A 19258-nucleotide genomic window follows, 5' to 3' on the forward strand; every position below is an offset into this window, starting at 1 on the left:
GATCTGTAAATACAATTAGTGTTGGATGTGACTGAGATAACATGCAGGATTTTACTTACTCCTTTTACGCCAGCCAGTGGATGATGTTCATCCTCTTCAGGCACGGCTCGGAGTTTCTCTTTGGCTTCGCCAACGCAGGTTGCAAAGCTCCAAATAGGACTTTGCGGGTCGATAAGTTCCTCCCTCATTTGTGTACTCGATTTGCTCCCTAGATAGGAAGCATAGGTCTTGTAAAATAAGCCAATAGCCCCGTTGATTATATTTGCAAGCTGACACTCAGCAGTATCAATTTCTCTAGCGCGTTTGATACCAGAGAAATCCAAGGATAGAACTAAATATTGACCGGGAATAATCCTTTTAGCCTGTACATCTTGATCAATCGCGAGGCCCTAGTTAATGTTGAATTTGACATTAGAAATGAATCTAAGCGATAAAATGTAGCGTGCTTGAACCTGGAATATTGATTTATATTTCTTTTTGTGCTCCAAACCATGAAAATGGGCCAGCAAACTTAAGGTCAGAGATTTGCCAAAACGGCAGGGCCGTAAAAAAAGAAGTACTTTTTCTGTAAAATCCTCAAGTTTTGATATGTACTTTGTGCGGTCGAAGTACACCAACTCAGGCGTAATACGGAGTTGGTAAAAGTCATTCTGATCATTAAAAGGAAATCCTTCGAATTTTTTTGGATCAATCATCAGCGTGCCCTGTTCATTTTCATTAGCCGTTGGAGCCGCTAATTTGATTCGCTTATTGCTTGGTTCCTCCTGAATATTAATTCCAGTATTGGAAAGTATTTCTTCACCTGATGTAGGTTCGTAGTTTAAAGTGTTGGTACTTGGGATGCTATGAGTACCAACATGAGTATCACAGATCTTGCACATATAAGATTCTGAATCTAGTTCATGTATAAGCTGGGAATAAAGGGGTTGGAATGAATAGAGTGGAAGGTGATTAGTTTGTTTCTTCGGAAATGTTCAAGACTTGAGGTTAAGATTGATAGTATATTTAAAAAAAATCAAAGGGCACAATTGATACACTTTACCCCGCAATGCTATTGAAGGAGCTAGAGTGTTTTTCCTAGCTTGCACATCGTCCTGCGTCCCTTAGAGGCATCAATGACAACTTATAATAATATAACTCGGACGCATCTATGATTCATAAATATTTCCAAAGTTGAATTGAAATTTGTCCAAGCAACCGAGTTCTTAAAAAGTGTATTTTAAATTTCTTTTAGCATTAAGCCTGGCGTATTTGACGGCTTAGTATACATTAATTAGAAATTGCAGTCGGCAGTCCGAGCTTCATAATGTTCCAGAGGATCTTACCACGTTCCCTCGAGTCCAAAGGGAGGAATGACACGATAAGTTGGAATCTACAAAATGATTCTTGCGGTAGTAAAGATCTTGTGGTTTAGTAGTGGAATTGGATGTCAAATTCCTAGCTGTGACTATGTAGCCATTTTAAATCTAAAAGATTCCTCGCGCATTGTGAACTCTTGGATAATTTGATGCAATTGCGAAAGTTGTTTTAATCCGCATCTGGGATGGTAGAAGGCGCCAACGAAAACCTATCTCTAGGCAGAGCAGCACGGTTGAACCTTCCCGCAATATACTCTGCTCTTGCCAGCGCATCCAATAATCATTGAAACTTTCGACTGAGTGGAGGTTGGGATTTGAGTATCGGTAAACATGGAAAGGCATTAAAATGCTTTGGATTCTCCTAGTCTCCTTCGGTGCCACTACAATTTCTCACCAGGTTTCCTTCCGTGATTGGCCAAAGATCCATTCGCTAAAATTGGGTACTCACAAGAACATGACCTCTTCTATGCGCCTTGCTAGCTTGTAGGTGAGATCGTGTAGTGTAAGCTCAATGTTGAAACGTGGATTACTGCCTCAATCTTGTCCACGTCACTTAAGCCACCCAATTTAACCCATAGGCTACAAGAATTCACAAAACTAGTTGTATGAATGGTTAATTTCAGATTCTCTTATATTTTCAACGAGTTTGCGTCATTATTATGCGTTTTATATGTCCTTAATTGGAATCGGAGTTAGATTTTACAGCATCTCTCATAAAGACCGCTAGGAGGGTAATTGAATTTCCTTGACCGAATAAAAAAACCGTTCATCAGCAATAGCTGTCACTTACCTTTGTCATGCATCAAGTTAGAATTCAATTAATACTCCACGGTCAGATTGCATTTGCTGGAGCCAAAGGTGGCTGGGAGTCTGGGATAGTGTATTTAGCTTATCATGAGAGACACCTGTGTCTACTTGGCCAGACTTCAGAGTCCCAGATTGGTCCCCCCAGGGATGTTGAATATCTTCTGCCATACATTCAGTGCCGGACTTTCGATTGCGCCCAAGTAACGAGTGAACCCCTTGAGTTTTTCTTAGAAAGTGAACTCAGAGATTGTCAAAACGATGAAATACTTAAATTAATAATTCAAACTGCTTCTGGTAGTACTAGTTCCAGCGACGAGCATCTTCATAGCATTTGCGTGGATAGTCAAATTTTCACTGAGGCGGATAACTGGTACATACTCATGATAAATCGCGCTTGGACATTGGGGGGTGTTTACAACATTTTCTCTCTGAAGGGATTAGAGTTTGAAAGAACAAAGTATTTGATGTATGCAGCACAGGTGATGATTTTAAGGGCAAGTAGTATTCCAATGGGCTCGATAAGGAGAATTAAATGCATCCTGGAAGCTTCTCCTGGGTTTGCATTTGGGGTCTTATTGTTTATAAATGATGGTAAAAGTGATAACGGCAAACTGGTCGGTAACTCAACTGAGTTGAATTGGCAACAAAGTCATGTTGCCTTTAATGGCTCTGAACTGCAGTGTAGTGTTAGGTATATGACTCCCGATGTTTGTTGCAGAGTTGCTCACAGTAGACAGTGCATACACACAACCGCCAGAGAATGAAAATCTTGTGCCAATATTATTGACCGTAGCTACTGGTATATCGATATGATTCAAAGCGGTGTCAGCGGGCCAGGCATATGGCCAAGACTTGAGTGGCCTGCACGGGATGCAGCGGTATTCGCGAATGAAAAACATCCTGGCCACAACTATCTTTGCCTATACAGTTGCATCTGCTATAACTCTACTTTGCCGGAATGGAATTCATACAGCCGTTACGACAATTATGCTGCAGGAGGTGGTATCGTTTTATGCTGTTGTGATGGCAACGTTGCCTTGCTCACAGCCCAGACGATGGGTTAATTGGCTGGCGGACGGACTCGTACCAGTACAGTTGATAGCCCTGGTATGGAGTATTGTGGGCTGGGTGGTGCTGGCTAGACCACCATTCTCTCTAAAAGGCGTTGCACCTTTGGGATTATTTGTAATGGCCACAGGAATGGAGGTACCTCCTATTTTAGCCACCTTGGTCTACGGACATAGACACGCTAAATTTCTAATTTCTAATCCTTGATCGGCGAAAGCCACTCTCACCGATCAAGGATTAGCCCAGCTTCGCCAGCCATGTAATTATAGGTTGTTGAACATGCTTTGTGCGTATCTTGGTTTGGCAATATGGATTATTTTTATTTTAATTTCGAGGGGCGGTCAACTGTAACCCACAAATTCTGCTATACCCAAAGCAAAATGAATATCAAATATGTCAATTTAATTATCTTCACTTCCTTTTCAACCATCACTCAATAGGAAGTGGATGGACTGGGAGCCAACCAAGTTAACTTAATTGAGATTAGATATTTTGGAAGTGGTTGCCCATCCTACATTTTCACCCCCCCCCATCTTGTCTCACAACTCCCTTATCTCGATCCTACTATATATTTCGGTTCACACATCCCGCAATATAATACAAATAAAAATGCCATAGCAAGTTGTTAATTCTACCTGATTATTATCGATTTAAATTATCTATCCGGATGGAAATATTTGATTCTTGATAAAGTATTAACATAATCTGGAGCGACAAAGAGTTAATACATTGCTGTGGTAGTTTTACTTCCACCATATCTATAGCATTGAAAACTATGTTGGCGCTCCCACGTTGAGAGGAAGATATCCATTAAGGTACATATTTCAGGATACTTTGTTATATATAGTTCAAAAGGGTTTATTGGCGCATTGAATCTGGATAGTTGCGTTGGATGAATTCAAAGAAGAAGAGTCGTTGCGTCTGACTAACAGAAACTTTATACAGAATAGCCCATCATCAACATAGATTTATACAAATACATGCAAATTTACTGATCTTTTTTTTTGTTATGTAGATCTCTCCTATGAAACAAAATAATATTTATTCGATTGCAATGTTTAAATGTTATTTACCAGATTGAATGTTACGTTTATATAAATTTTACTTAATTTATAGATGTTAAGGAAGCTAAACTTCTGACCTCCGTCTCTTAAACTTTTCCGAAAAGTATTGAAAGCCTGTAGGTTTACTTGTACAATCAGAGTAAACCTGAGCCTGCAACCAATTCCAATACCTATACATTTTTGCTTGAGCAAATCATTGGCCAAATAATTTTATTAACTAAGGGATTTAAAAAATGTCAGCGAATTAACCAGGGCGTTAAGTTATTTTGCCACCCACCAGTCAGTGGTGTGCCATCTTACTAGTTGCCTACGCAATGATTAACAGCTGTACATACATTTGCATCTTGAGCCTCCGTATAGGTAGCCTCCGTCACTGTACTTGAGACAAGAGGGCCATCTCTCCTCCGTCCATCGTTTGCACTCCTGCTCACAGCATGAATCGTAATTGCAAGCTGGCCCGGAAATCCAGTTTCGGCAATTGCCACAGTCTGCGCTAGCAATTGATGTAAAAACAGCAGCACAAGCAGTTAAGATCAGTAGTATCCGCATTGGCGTTACAGTGTTCAACTAGTCCAAAGGTCGTGATTCTGAAGATTTATTAACTAAATTCTCAAAGGGAACGCTAGCAGGGAAGATTTTTGATTAAATATCCAGCGAGTTTAAATAGAAAACAATGAGATGATAAGAGTTTGAGATTCCCATGATCAACAAGTTATGAACTCCAATTTTTAGCTATAGGATGCCATATTTAGGATATAAAAAATTGGTGGTGTTGAAATCGAATCACGCAAAGTTCACCTGGTCTTATACTACAGTATACGATTATAGTTATTTCTGCATATAGTCAGCATATATTTTAATTCAGTTGTTTAGTTAATCTAAAATACGATCACTATCTTTGAAGCCTTCAGCTAATAAATCATCGGCAATACATCACATTTTTTTGTGGCTTGCAATTAGAATATCTCTTAGGTTCTTAGTGATGCTAAGCAAACTTTAAAAAATCATTAATATTCAGATATATATTGAACAAAAATTTTATGCTTGAAGGTGTGAATTTCCAAGAAGTGTTGGACAAAATGCTAAAACTATGGCCATCTCGGTACTCTGACTGATACATCACGACGGTCTTATATCCATCTTGGACGACATTCGAATATCTCTTGAGATTCCTGTAAATCGCGTCAAACTTGATTTTGAGAATGTCATAAGAGAAGAATTTACAATATGAGTGCACAAATATCGAAAGGGATAGAACACACCCAAATCTGGTGAGGCAGAGAGGATGCGGTAAGAGAAGAATCCATTAGAGTGGCCCTTTAATTTAGATACATACAGTAGCTTCAATTTGCAGACACCTCCAGTTGTTCGAGAGAAGCAAACATTGTACTTGTATGTAGACTCTTAATCTTTTAAGAGCAATTCCATCGTGCTAGCAGCAATTGGAATAGCACCGAGAACTTCAGGTGTAATGCGGCTGTTATTCAAGTTTATAATGAAAAATGAATATACACTCAGTTGAGAGTATGGAATATGAGCGAGTAGATAAAATTTCGTTTGATCAACTACATTTCGTAAGAATCTTTTCAGACATTTATCATAAATATGTTTTCAAATTCATAGGAATGTTCAAAATACGGCTCTTAGGAACCACCTTAAATTTTATGAAACTTAATACTTTACTTTGGTCTATACAGCGCTCCCATATCATCTTTGAGAATAATCAGTAATAATCTGAAGATCCTTCATGGACCTACTTGTAATTATCTACTTGATCGACATATGGGTAATTCTATTTGTACCCGGGTATAATTACTAATTACCGCTAAGTCGGTTAATTACTGCTAAGTTAGTTAATTATTGTTTTATTTAACAGCAAGCACACTTTTATTACTCACGCGTAAAATTAAAATTTTATTATTTTTAAGTTGAGCGTAGCCTTTATAATATAAAAATTTTCATTCTCCTTTGTAAGAATGACTATCATCTTCATTTCTGATCTCAAATCCTGTATGTTCAAAGATTGAGACGAAACAACTAAATGTATGAATGATTATGCAGTTAGTATTGGGTTTGAAAGGAGGGTAGAACGCTCAGATCTTACTACTGGATTCCTCACTGCTCTAACTATTTCATGTTCACGATCAGGCCAACACAGTTCGAATAACGAAATACCTATGAGAAATGTATCAACAGTAAAATGCGATTGTACTTTCATATTGCGATTTCGATTTTCAAAAGCCTTAAATGCTTATCGCGTTACCTCTGGTAATATCGAGCATAATCATCCTTTGGAGCCCGAGGATATCCGTTTTGCTCGCAGATTTCGTAGACCCGACCTGAAACAGTTCAGTTTGCTCTGAACAGCTCTATCCCTGCGGTAGTATAGGTCGAACGTAGTGGTGGAAGACTAATACCCTATTACGTCCACTGTGTCTACATTGAATCTTCTTAGAGCTAGGGTGGCTCCTGCCTTTCGCGCATCGTGGGCTCTTGCGTCGGGTGAGGCAATTGCGAAGATTGTTTTGATCCACCGCGAAATCGTTGAGGGCCTCGCAGGGCGAGCAATTCCAGGGCAGAGGAATACCTCTGAGCCTTGTCGCAGTTTACCCCGCTCTTGCCAGCGCCTCCTATATTCAATGAAACACTCTACTGGACAAAGGTTGGGATCTGGGAATCGATGGACATGGAAGAGTTTTATGATGCGCCGATTCCTTCTCGTTTCCTTCAGTGCTATTATCTCCCTTTCATCATGGTTTCGCCGACCGCGACTGACTAAAGGTTCATGCGTGCTAGATCGGATACTCTAGAAAAGGTGACTACCGCCAGGAGTCATGCCAGCTTGTAAGTAAGATTGCGCAGAGATAGTTCATTGTTGGGCGTTCCTCTGAAATGTTCCAGAATTGGGGTGATGTCGGTAGTGTCTTCCGCCAGATTTAAGGGGGGCGCCAATCTGTCTACTGCCCTAAGGAATCTAGCGACGATGGAATCGAGATGAGATGGATGACTTGTCTGTAGTTCCCCGATGGCTGAGCGATATAAATGGCAGGAATCCGCCGTCCCTGTGTGTATTGGCTTGCCAGGAAATTAGCGATTGCCGCCGCAGGAGCAAGGAAAGAAGGCACGTCATTTGCCTTGCGTCACGCGAACCACTTCTTCTACGCCGATGAGTAACTCTTGCACTTCTAAGGATAAGCCAATTGCGAATGCAATTCTTTCTTGATATGCGCCAAGCTGTCAAAAACCACGACTTGATCTTGAGAGGGTATCTCGTTAGGGGTGTGGCTAGCTGGATCGCTTTCCTCGGAATTCTGACTGGCTTCGCTATGCTCAGCTGTTGAAGTAGGGGGAACCAGGGAGCTGATGGTCAGTGCGGGGTCACCAGCATCAGCTTGACCTGTTCCAGCAACACTTTGCGTAAGCCCCGTGCTATCAGAGCCCACGAAGGGTTGACATATGGGTTCTGATCCTTGCTCCAATCCTGCATTAGGGAATCCGTTGCTGCTGCTCCTGGCTCCGGGTGCCATGAGAGGAAACGCGGGAGACGGTTCGTGAGTCTGTCCGCGAATAGGTCCACTAAGTGTGATCCCCAGGCTTTCTCGATCTTGTCGAATGCCCGGTGGTCTATAAACCGTGCTTGGTTCGCCCTGATCTCCCGAGATGCTGTGTCCGCCTTGGTATTCAGGTGACCGGGGATGTGTTCCGCTATCAATTGTACAGTATGTGTCGCTCCAGGCAGATTGTCCAGATCTTCTTGGCAATCTCGTTGAGACGAGGAGAACGAGTCCCTCCGAGATTGTTGAGGTACTCCAAGGCCGTAGTGTTGTCCGTACGGATCAGTAAGGTTGTTTCCTTGAGAGAAGGAAAGGCCTCCAGACACAACTCCACGGCTTTGAGTTCCTTCCAGTTGATGTGGAGCTTTTCTCCTCCGGAGACCATGGACCCCCGATAGTCGTAGACTGGTATTGCGTGCCTCAACCGTCGTCTGACGAATCGGTCGTAGCGCTTTCTGCTGGGGCCGGTGGTAGGAAGGAGCGACCGTGCCATTTTCCGAACTTCTCTGCCCATCAATCGAGCTCTTCCAACGCTTCCTCCGGTATTGTGAATGGGGTATCCCAAGCGGGGTTGGCATTCAGGGCTGAAGATAATGCCATCATTAGTGAGCGAGCGAATAGCCTTCCCTGCATGACGGCAGTTGTAACAGGACCAAGCCACCATCTCTCTATCCTGATTCAATATTTCCTTTTATATGCTCATTGGTTCCACGCTGATTAAGGTTTATCTTGTTTACTATTTAAGCCTCGATCTTTGTTTATTATTCCTGGCCCATTGTTTGCCCATTCTTTGGCCCACCTTTGTCCATTTTGTCCATTATTCTAATTGAATTAAGACCACTTTTCATATATTCAATAAGAATCCGAATCATTAACAGTCTCAGAACTGTTACAGCAGTGCAGACTGCATTCGTAGTTCCCAGGAATGCAGCAAGCTGTCGAGGGGTAGTTACTCCGATCTTGTAGAGCCTGAGCGCTACCCTGGATATATCCCTAACTTTCTTCCGCGGAAGGTTGAGAGTCATTTCCCGGATGTGAACCTTGAACTCCAAGTGTTCAATCTCTTGAGAAGGCGTTAGAGTTGACTTCTCGATATTGACCACGAAGCCGAGCTTCTCCAAAGTGTTGATCAGCATTTGAGTGTGCATCTTGGACTCTTCTATCAACGATGCTGCAATTAGTAGATCGTCTAGGTAAGCCGCCACTCTTATCCCTGCCTTCCGGCACACCGTGAGGACTGGGCGTTGGACCTTGATGAATATCTGGGGGGAAGAGGTTAGTCCAAAGGGGAGAACTTTGAACTGATACTTCCTGCCACCCCAGATGAACTGGAGGTATTTCCTGGACTCCTGGTGGACCGGTACGTGCAGGAACGCATCCTTGAGATCTATCGAAGTCAACCAGCCGTCCTTCTGTATCAGGGGTAGAATTGACTGAAGCGTTTCCATCTTGAAGCGTTCCATCTTCAACGACTGGTTGAGTTGACGTAGGTCTACCACTGGGCGGAGTTTGCCAGAGCTCTTCGATATGACGAGGATGTTGGAGAATATTCCTGGGGCGTCCTGTGGGACTTCCTGTATCGCCTGTTTCTCCAATAGTGATCTCACCTCCTCGGAAATGGCCTACACGCCCTGGTGGTCGGCTAGGAGTCTCTTTGGAGGAGATAGGTGGTTGAACCTCGGTTATTTCCAGAATTGGATTTTGAAACCTTCTCTGATTATCTTGCGTATCCATAGAAGGGCGGGGATTCCTCGCCATGCGTTTCTGTATTTTCGCAAACATCCCCCGACCGGTACGCGTGGCTCTACCTGTCGCGGGCTTGCGTCGGAAGCTAAACATTGAACGGAGAGGGCTGTTTTGCCCCGCCCGTCTTTTTCCAGTTTTTTGCTCTATTTGACGAAGTGACTTGAGGTTGCTGAGCCGGGATTTGTTGTGGCTCCTCCTGGCGTGAGGTTGTCCGCCTCCTCTGTGAGCGATTCCGCTCTCTTTTATGCGCTACCAGATCTTCGCGCAATTCCTTTTCGTCAATGACGAAACTCTTCCCCAATATTTCGTGCAGTACAGCAGTAGGAATATTTGCTGCCTTGTATGCCCCATGGTGACACGTAATCGTGATATGCGATGCAAGGCTGAAAATTAAATCACGCGCGTCTGACGCTCTTTGAGGTAACATATCGGTTACCTCCTCGCCCAATGCGTTCCGTACCCGTAGAATATCACCTAGCAGGATATCCAAGGTCCTGGAGATTAACATAATCTCCTTCGAGATTTCCGCCAGGTTCGCGTCGTGTCTTCGGGCGGTATTACCCTTGAATGACCAGATCGACGGGTTCATCAGAGGTGCGTCATACTTGAGGTCTGATCGGGGGGACTGCTGTCCCATATAACTTGTCGCTCCTCAAACGTGAGGATGAACACCGATGCGTATGGTGTTTTGTGCCCAATCGCGTCCGTTATATCGTCCGCTGGCGTCCACTGATGTCTCTCGCGGATAGGCACTGGAGAGAGTAGTGCCAAGAGAGATCCTTCAGTAATCGCGTGCTGATGCGTTGCTTGGATGGACGAGGGCATCATTTCTCAAACGGAATTATGCCAGCTCAAAAAATGGCCAAGGAGTTGCACTTGGAAAACGAGAGTTTTATATACTCTTGATTTATTCTCAGATTTTCTTTTAATTTCTTTAACATTTTCTATGCAAAATTCTCTAGAAGTAGCTCATTTGTCCAATAAAACGGCCTCATCATCGTGAAGCATGGACTGCTGACGTAGTCCGCATTCTATTGTAACTTAATGATCGCATCGAATGGTTGTATTTTTTCTATCCACCTTTGCTTCTGCTTTGTTAGATTTGGGCGAGACATTAAAGCAATGGCTTTCATTATCTGAATAAATTATCGCTCACCTGCCTTTTATATTTCCTCTATTGTTTCAATTAAGTTTAAAGGTTTTTGATCTCTAACAGCTTTTTGTTATGTGTTTCTGTAACAGGGTTCGAATGAAAGACAATGGGATCTTATTGAAAATGGACTTTTGGTGAGAATTAATAATATAAAATATGCGAGTCTATATAAAAATACGAAATCAAAAAATGATTCAATGGTGCTTCCAAAGATCTATGGTAGCAGTCTTCGATTTCTCAGCACCAGTTTTTCTGAATTCATATATTTTGGGATTGATATTTTGGCCCCAAAATGATTTGAATAGCCTGATATAGTACAATAAAAAGTCAAGGTTTGGAAAATATCTTGATCAATTTAGCAAAAAAAAGCTTAGAGCTTACATAGTGAGAATATGTATAAACTTTATCAATGGAATTGTTAATATTGAATACACTAACTAATTATTATCTCCATTTTGTTTTCATCGTGTGATAAGGCTAACATTTAGGCTCTTCCAATGTGAGAGTAGGCAGTAGCACCAATATTCCTCCATCCAGCTTGATCTACATAGAGATGCTTGCTACCACAACCTTGTTCATACAAATTGCAAGGAGGATCACAAGCAACTGACACCAAGTGTTTAGTCCAATAGTCGGGAAGACGACCACATCCGTCACCAAGGGTTAATTGTTCACAGTATCCGGAAAAGGATTTACCAGTGCAGCCCTTAAACCATAGAGCATTCGTTTGGAGAGCAGATAAGACACAGAAGGAGAAAAGAATAATGGACTTTGACATTTTCTTAAGAGGACAAGTAGAGGAAAGTAATACGTACAAAAATGAGAGGGAAATGCTCTGGCTGGAGGATTTATATAAGAAATTTTTTCAGGTTCTGGCCAAGAAAACGGAGGTTTATATAGGCAAATATAATAAATTTACAAATACTATACATAAGGTTGTAGAATTAAGTTTGTTCAAAAGGGATTATAGAGATTTTGGAGATGAAGCTAGTGATAATTTTGGGTATCAAAAATGCACTGCCACATCTACCATTTAGCTGAGTAAATTTTATTGTGTAGAATAGGTACAAATTTCCATAAAAGAAAGATGCGCAGCAGATTATATATACACTATTTTTGTGGGCATTTGTATAGAATAAGTCATCGGATATTCTTTATATTCTTTATACAATACAATATAACTCTTAATTTATTGGTATTTGTTGACCGCTATAGCAAAATCTGGCGGTGATTGGATGGGAGAATTATCATAATAAAGAAAATGATTTTTTTGCTAATGGTAGTTTTCCAGTCAGATTGTTTTATATTAGGTAAATCAATAATAATTGTATAAAAGAGGTATATAACTTTTGAGATAGATACTATACTGAAGATTGAATACTCAATTGAAGGGGTCTATCCTGCAGGTATTAGTTTAAGAAATAAAAAATGCGACTAATTTCAGACCGCCATCAATAGGAATTTAGGATATAAACTAGATTATCCAGATTCGAGTTACAGGTTGCAATAATGAATTCTAGAAGTTTTAGTTTTGAGTTTATGGTAATAATCTAACTCAAAATTTTGATTTTGGCCTACACTCAGATAATAACTTCGGAACTAAAATTTAAGTAAATCTTTTAATCATACGGTTATACAAGTATCTTTCAAATGTAGGATATTTCGCATATCTGTCATACTCAGCCTCACAGCTGAGTGGTGGACTAGGTTACTCAATAGTGTTACAACGAGAATAGTAGGTGAGATCTCTAATGCACATAAAACGGAATAGCTATCGGCTATTCTCTTCCCATTACCCACAATTTATTTGAGTCTTATAGTATTTGAGAATTTAAACACGAGTTGGCTGAGTTTAGAAACATAGCCTCTTTGGTCGATGTCCCAAAACGCAAGCTCTTCGCTTTATAATTGCAACTACCCTATAGGAAGTCATATAGGGAAAAAAAATAGGGAAAACAGAGGAATAATGTGGAAAACATAGAGAATATCTCACTTTCCGTATGATTTCCTGATATTTCCCATAATTTTTAATGATTTTTATATGGATTTTAATATGGGTAATTCCATACCGATACACCATGGTGAAAATATACTCATCCATTGCAGGAGTATTTACGGTGGGAACCACTCTGATATTTGCTGTAATTGTAGATTATAAGAGCTGTACTGACCAGCTTCACAGGTGGGATCACGGATATCATAGATGTGATATCGTTATTTTAGGGTGGCAAGAACCAATTTATGTTGGGTGAGGATACCTTCACCTGGCAGCGACACTGTCGATGCTTCTTTGAGCATGGCTGTAGAGGAGATTTCGCTGAGTTTCGCAACTCCTTTGGTTATAAAAACTTTCGTGACCAGCCAGCATTTAAGTCTGTGTATTGCTGGGAAGGTGTGGACTTGAAAAAATCGCCCTGAAGATAGTACCTAATTATAAAAACATATATGTAATTACCAGATACTTCTGTTTAGATTGGCTATACGTTTCACTATATACTGTAAAATGAAGTTCTATGTGGCTTTGGAAGTATCCTTAGCGGTTATTGGGTTTTTTCTAAGAACAAGTTGCTTCAATTCCCCAATCTCACATACCATTTGGGCAATATTTGCTGCTTCGAATGAATTGCAGTCCCTCATTAGAACTTGGACATGTAATAAATAAAGGTTCAAGATTCTGTATTCGGGCTCAGGACTCAAGCTCTGGATTCAAGTGCTCACGAGTCAAGAATCAGAAGTTCAAAAAAATATATGATAGATTCATAAGATAAAAGCGAAAAACCAACCGATAATTTCAGTGAACAAAACAGATGAGTTTAAATAAAGATAAAAATGACTCGAAGATGAACACATATCAGATCAAACTAAAAAAAAATGCATCCTTCAATAAGTAAAGTAACAAAAAGTATCAACAAACAACAAGTTAGCAAGATAACAACAATAGTGATGACTAATCGAACTTATCCATATGTAATAATATGATGATTTACTGTATTAAGTGCTCCGCAAAAGTTTCTGGATACCTCCATTTTTAATATTATGGATAGTATCTCCTATAAGATTATCAATACAAACAAATATTATATATTTTGCAAAAGCTTATAATATCGGTCCTCATACAATACACATAAAGATGCATTATGTTTGTGACTTGCAAAGGGTAATGGCGTTTAAAAACGGAGACTTTTTTGGGAATTATTGCTCTTTTTATCAGGGGAGGACTTTCTTCACGACTATTTAGGCTGGAGAATGGAAGATGATTGGATGATTTCTCCAATGAATAAAACTAGTAATAAACAGAAAAACAGTTATGACTGCGAGCCATTTGCATGCATGATTGCTGTTGCTTTGTATGATTGTCAGATCCAGCAAAGATTATCTGCACGCAGAAGTAGTTTCGTGATTATATTCGTAGATTGGCATTCACCGGGAAACTAAATATTATGCCAATGCTAGTTCCTGGCTCGGAACTCTCTAATTCATGCCTTCGAAAACTACAGGAAGCCGCCATTCTTAGTGTCATTAAGCAAACCTTAGATTCAGAAGTAAACAAGGAATACTAACCTTATTTTATGTCCCCTCCACCGACTTTTTCAATTCATTATCCTTGTCTCTGAATAGTACTTTTGTATCATTATTTGAAGTGCAATTGTCAAATTCTCCACGCTCAAATCGTTGTAGATGCGTGCTAAGTGAATTCAAGTAACATTATGAAGAAAATTTTAATATTAGACTATCCAGTTAGAAAAAATTCTTTTATAACACAGAGCTCGCAATGGAGTAGTAATTAATGTAATATAAATAATAAATATCTATTTGTTATTTTACAAAATTGCTTTAGCAGTAATTTTCCAAATATAATTTCAATTATTCAATATTTTCTCTTAAGCCCTCTAACCTTAATCTCTTTTCATTCACTGCCACCGGCTGATTAAATATTTTAGTAATCACTGCAATGGTAAAAGGTATCGATGTCAAAAGTAATACGCAATTTGCAACAACCTGTGTTCTGTATGTTATTCCAGCCCCATCAATTGCCCAGGCTACAGCCCCTCCAGCAGCTTGTACGCCTTTGTTAAATCCAGCGTAGTGTGAAAGTTTCTGTGGGTCATCTGTGAGTTTGCCCATGAGCCAAAAGCAGTACACCTGCCAAAGCGCATCGTTGAGACCATATAGAGCAAAGAGCGTAAGAAGCCGCCCATACCCTGTATCGAACCAATCAGCTCCAATAGGCGTTTGATAACGGTCGAAAGTGAGCTGAAAAATAACCCCCCCTATCCACGTAGGTATCACGATCAAACATGCCAGAAAGAATCCTAAGAGCGCCCTTGATCTGTCGTTAGTAATTAGTTTCGAATCCAAGAAATATCCAAAAACTCCCGCCCCAACGATTTGCACACTCCAAAAAATTACGTTATTAAGAGAACGTGTGCGGACGTTGAAGTAAAATCCGTTGACAGCATTGAACATATAGGTGTAATAAAAGTTGCTAGAGAAACACATGGGTGCTAATGCTAAGAGTTTCCAATTGGTCGCTAGTCTAGCGATTTCTTTTACTTCAGCACGCCAATCAGGAAACTGAGCAGTGCCCACTGGTGTACCATCATCACGAATAACCCTAGAGGGAGGCAGCATCAGGAGTGATAAAAGTGTACCAAGAAACATTACTGAAATAATAGCTATATATGTTTCGTTGCTTATCGAGCCAGCTCCATTGTTGTTAAGGTTAAGAATGAGAGGAATAATGCCACCCATTACACCACCAATGTTAAAGATAGCCCAAAAAAGCGAAAGATAGCGCCCCTTTGCTTTTGGTGTTGGATATGACATCATGATAGCCCCTTGCGCAGCCCATAACATTCCCGCAGTCACTCCAAGAAGAGCACCTGACGCGATAACAAATCCACCGTTTCGCGAAATATTGTACGAAAGAAGCGAGCCAGCATAAAGAACATATCCGAGACAGCCAATAAATAGAGTTAATTTTATGCCTAGAAGATTAGTAATCCCTCCGGCAGCATATCCAACGACAGCAAAGCAGGCATAAAGTGCAGCATTAGCTCTATCCACGTCATAGTGCTCTAATTGGCCTCCTCCGCCCATACCTAATATTTGTTCAAATAAACAACAAATAAATGAGAAACACTGAGTCCTTACTGGTGATACAACATGGTACTCTGTTTATAGGTTTATATACAGATATATATATGACTCTACACAGTTGAAATGATTTATCAATCCAACAGGGAAGTTGCTAAATAAGTCACATACCCTTTAAAGCGTTGAACATCCCTGGACAAGAAAAACAAATCAATCCGATAAGAATAGTTTGGAATACCGGACTATTGAATCGCATGATATAAGATGCACGCCAAAAATAAATATATATACGGAAAGGAAAAGGTATATTTAGTCGAGGGAAAGTGGGAAAAATAAAATGCAATAAGTTTCCATGCAAATATATAAATATCCACAGTTTATATACATTAAGACCTAAAATGCTTTTCCGAGAAATATCAATTCAACTAGTAATCAAACTTTAATTCAAATCTGTTATGATGGGGATGAAAGATTATTCGGTATTCGAATTTAGATTTACGCTTGTAGGTTTACAAGAGTAGCTCCGATCCAATTTACAGCATCAAGACTCCACTTCAGCCACGACTTTTATGAGTGCTTCGGCTTTAATTCCGAGCATCTTCTCACATCTTTTTACACTTCATTAAATTGGCCAAAGCGTGTATTGAAGTACTGCATTTAGTAAGATTCAGTAAGTCTCAATGACATTCCATATTCGCTCACCATTTTAACTCTCTATTGCAGTATAGTGGGGTTTACTTACGGTATGTAATTGTAATAGTACTGGAATGTGACCTCGGTTTAATTTAGATACTTTCTTAATTTTACTGGTTGTTTTCTAAATACTTAATTAATTGTTATAGTATAAAACGAATTGTAAGAAATTCGAGTTCGAATTAACTTTTTTTTTCTTTATTGAATTCTATAATCTTATTTTCTGATTTTTACTATTTTTCTTACCTTGCTATAATAAATAATAAGTTCGATACTTGGTGTTTATTATAGTGATGCTACAAACCATAATGCCTCTAATTTGCATACTGTTCTCATACTCGTAATTAATATTGTAGCGGTCCTTTTTGGTAGACTTAATAATAATAATATAGCAAATTGGTGAGGAATCATAAACAAAAACAAAGGAATTAAATAATCGAAGAAATAATCGGATGATATGATAATCAGGCGATAAATAACTGCGATCAGGAGATAAATGGTCTAAGCAAAATAATAAAAATAAAATAATAAAAATAATAAAAATAATGATAAAAAGATAAGATTAAATATTACTATCGAACGAATTAGTTGAGGAAAGTTTAGGTAGAACTTGAATAGTTCGTCCCGCTACATCATCCCCCCCGTCGTAAGCGATGCCGCAATAGTTCGACGATCTTGCGGCTTCGAAGCGTCTAATGGCATCCCGGGCGTTTTGAAGATGCGCTAAAGGCTCCCAAGTGTTTTCTTCATCAGGATATCCGTTCCATTTAACAAAATACTCTCGCTTATTTCCACGACCACGAACTCCAAGAATCTTTTCAACATCGTATTCCAGAAATCCTGAGTCGTTGCGAAATATTGGAGGAGGTGGGGGTTGCTCTCGTGCTGCAAATTCATCTGGATTTTCAATGAACGGCTTGAGCTGAGTGATGTTTACTGTGGGGTGAATGCGAAACGTGAACGGAAGGTCAAGCGTATAGGCATGTGGGCTAACCTTCTTAATTACGGGAAATGGTCCAACGTAGCGCGGCAAAAACTTTTTGGCGGTTTTATCTGTGTCCACGGGCAGTTGGATGTTCTTAGGTTCATAGGGAAAAAATGTCCGATTCGATTTTTTTTCAAAAATTTAGGTCACGTATCTTGGAAAAAATTTTTTTCGAAAAATTGGTGGCTTATTATTTTTGCTTGAATTCAGTATCATAGTGATACGTCACCCTAAATCCTTTTTTGAAAAACTAGATATTGGGGGGTACTGACTAGTAGAGGCATAACGAGGATGATATTGTTAATGTATCTAAGTACAAAATAACGCTATTCCTGTTGCATACTATTGTTATTTTAAATCAGTTTTCAATATATAAATATGAGAGGAATAGTATGGGAATGCCGATATGCGAAATAAAAACGAGCTCTGGTAGAATGAAATAAACGATAGAATTCAGGTGGAGCCCGAAAGTGACCCTCGGAGAGGAATTTTGGTAGAGAGAAATCAGCGCATATTTAATCATAGACATATATAGGAGAGAAGATTGACTTAGGAGCTTGTAATTTCACTTTTTCGTTTCTCAGGGTTTGGTGGCTTTCAACCTGACTTTATACTATGTTACATATGTTACTTTCAGATCTTCTTAATCTCTGTCTACGTAGCTACGTCATCATTTATTGGATATATATACGTACATTTGAGATTGTAATAAATTAATAAGGAGTTAAATCTTTTGTTGGAGAACGACCAGGCATGACCTAAGTCTGGATAGTTGTTGTGTTACGACGGTTATTTCATACTTATACAAATATGTATAAGCAAGTATCTTATCATCATTATTAGTCATCATCTCCTATTCTATCATATATATATAGGATGTGCTTTCTCTCTTTTGTATTCTGAAGTAGTGTGTGTTATTTATGTTATCCCTTCTATCTGTTTTCTTTCCTTTTATTAATATACTCTTAATCAGTTCCAACATCTTTCTCTCCAACTAAAAACCCCCGTCACATACTATAAAGTCAGGTTGAAAGCCACCAATTTGTGATTCACGAATTTGTGATTCACAAATTCGTGAAGGACTACGCCACAATTGCTAAGCCCCTGACAAGATTACTCAAAAAGGGCGCAGTTTTTCAGTGGGGGAAGGAACAAGAAGCAGCATTCAAGTTATTGAAAAAAAGGCTCTGCACGGCACCAATCCTTGCACATCCTGATTTTTCCCGACTTTTTCGACTGTACACAGATGCCAGCACGATCGGGCTCGGCGCAGTTCTCGCACAAGAACATGAAGATTTCGAGAGCGGCAAAAAGGTAGAAAGGGTAATTTGTTACCTATCCCGACAACTCAAGCCTGCCGAGCAAAATTATTCCGCAACAGAGTTGGAGTGCCTGGCTGTGGTATGGTCTTTAACCAAGTTACACGCTTATCTTGATGGGTCCAAATTCCAGCTCATTACCGATCACATTACGCTCCGATGGATTATGGATTATCGCGGACCGAACGCCAGACTTCTGCGCTGGTCAATCCACTTGCAACCATATCGAGAGACGATGAAGATTATTCACCGACCCGGGCGAATCCATGCCAATGTGGATTCACTTTCCAGGAAACCCCTGCCCTTAGTCAACACCGTTTCCACTACCACCATTGCTCAAGACATACTCGACAAAGTACGTGCAGGATATTGCCACGACCAGAAGTTCAGCGAAATACTTCACATCCTTGCACT

At 39.9% G+C, this 19258-nt stretch overlaps 6 protein-coding genes across 6 annotated transcripts in view; 1 reads left to right on the forward strand and 5 right to left on the reverse strand.

Moving 5' to 3' along the window:
• VTP21DRAFT_10240 (uncharacterized protein) overlaps positions 1-881 on the reverse strand; it is a gene marked incomplete at both ends in the record, with an annotated part of 2994 nt that extends 2113 nt beyond the window's left edge. The window contains 2 exons of the mRNA XM_069389555.1: positions 60-389; positions 561-881. Of these exons, the coding sequence (XP_069253966.1) occupies positions 60-389; positions 561-881 (651 nt within the window). The remainder of the gene's footprint in view (positions 1-59; positions 390-560) is intronic.
• An 823-nt stretch (positions 882-1704) lies between these two features.
• VTP21DRAFT_10241 (uncharacterized protein) lies at positions 1705-3229 on the forward strand (the record flags this gene model as incomplete). Its single annotated transcript, XM_069389556.1, has 3 exons — positions 1705-1841; positions 2170-2856; positions 2959-3229. 3 exons carry the CDS (start codon positions 1705-1707, stop codon positions 3227-3229), a joined length of 1095 nt encoding a protein of 364 aa, XP_069253967.1.
• Positions 3230-7482: 4253 nt separating this feature from the next.
• Positions 7483-8515, reverse strand: VTP21DRAFT_10242 (uncharacterized protein; the record flags this gene model as incomplete). Its single annotated transcript, XM_069389557.1, has 2 exons — positions 7483-7960; positions 8016-8515. 2 exons carry the CDS (start codon positions 8513-8515, stop codon positions 7483-7485), a joined length of 978 nt encoding a protein of 325 aa, XP_069253968.1.
• Positions 8516-8907: 392 nt separating this feature from the next.
• Positions 8908-9585, reverse strand: VTP21DRAFT_10243 (uncharacterized protein; the record flags this gene model as incomplete). Its single annotated transcript, XM_069389558.1, has 1 exon — positions 8908-9585. The coding sequence occupies one exon, from the start codon at positions 9583-9585 to the stop codon at positions 8908-8910; it is 678 nt and encodes a 225-aa protein (XP_069253969.1).
• A 5029-nt stretch (positions 9586-14614) lies between these two features.
• VTP21DRAFT_10244 (uncharacterized protein) lies at positions 14615-15850 on the reverse strand (the record flags this gene model as incomplete). The annotated part of the gene is made up of 1 exon (XM_069389559.1): positions 14615-15850. The coding sequence occupies one exon, from the start codon at positions 15848-15850 to the stop codon at positions 14615-14617; it is 1236 nt and encodes a 411-aa protein (XP_069253970.1).
• Positions 15851-17102: 1252 nt separating this feature from the next.
• Positions 17103-17809, reverse strand: VTP21DRAFT_10245 (uncharacterized protein; the record flags this gene model as incomplete). The annotated part of the gene is made up of 2 exons (XM_069389560.1): positions 17103-17618; positions 17798-17809. The coding sequence occupies 2 exons, from the start codon at positions 17807-17809 to the stop codon at positions 17103-17105; spliced, it is 528 nt and encodes a 175-aa protein (XP_069253971.1).
• Positions 17810-19258: the final 1449 nt, after the last annotated feature.

The sequence above is a fragment of the Calcarisporiella thermophila genome, assembly GCF_041956535.1.
Source record: "Calcarisporiella thermophila strain CBS 279.70 unplaced genomic scaffold VTP21scaffold_6, whole genome shotgun sequence".
Lineage (NCBI taxonomy): Eukaryota > Fungi > Calcarisporiellomycota > Calcarisporiellomycetes > Calcarisporiellales > Calcarisporiellaceae > Calcarisporiella > Calcarisporiella thermophila.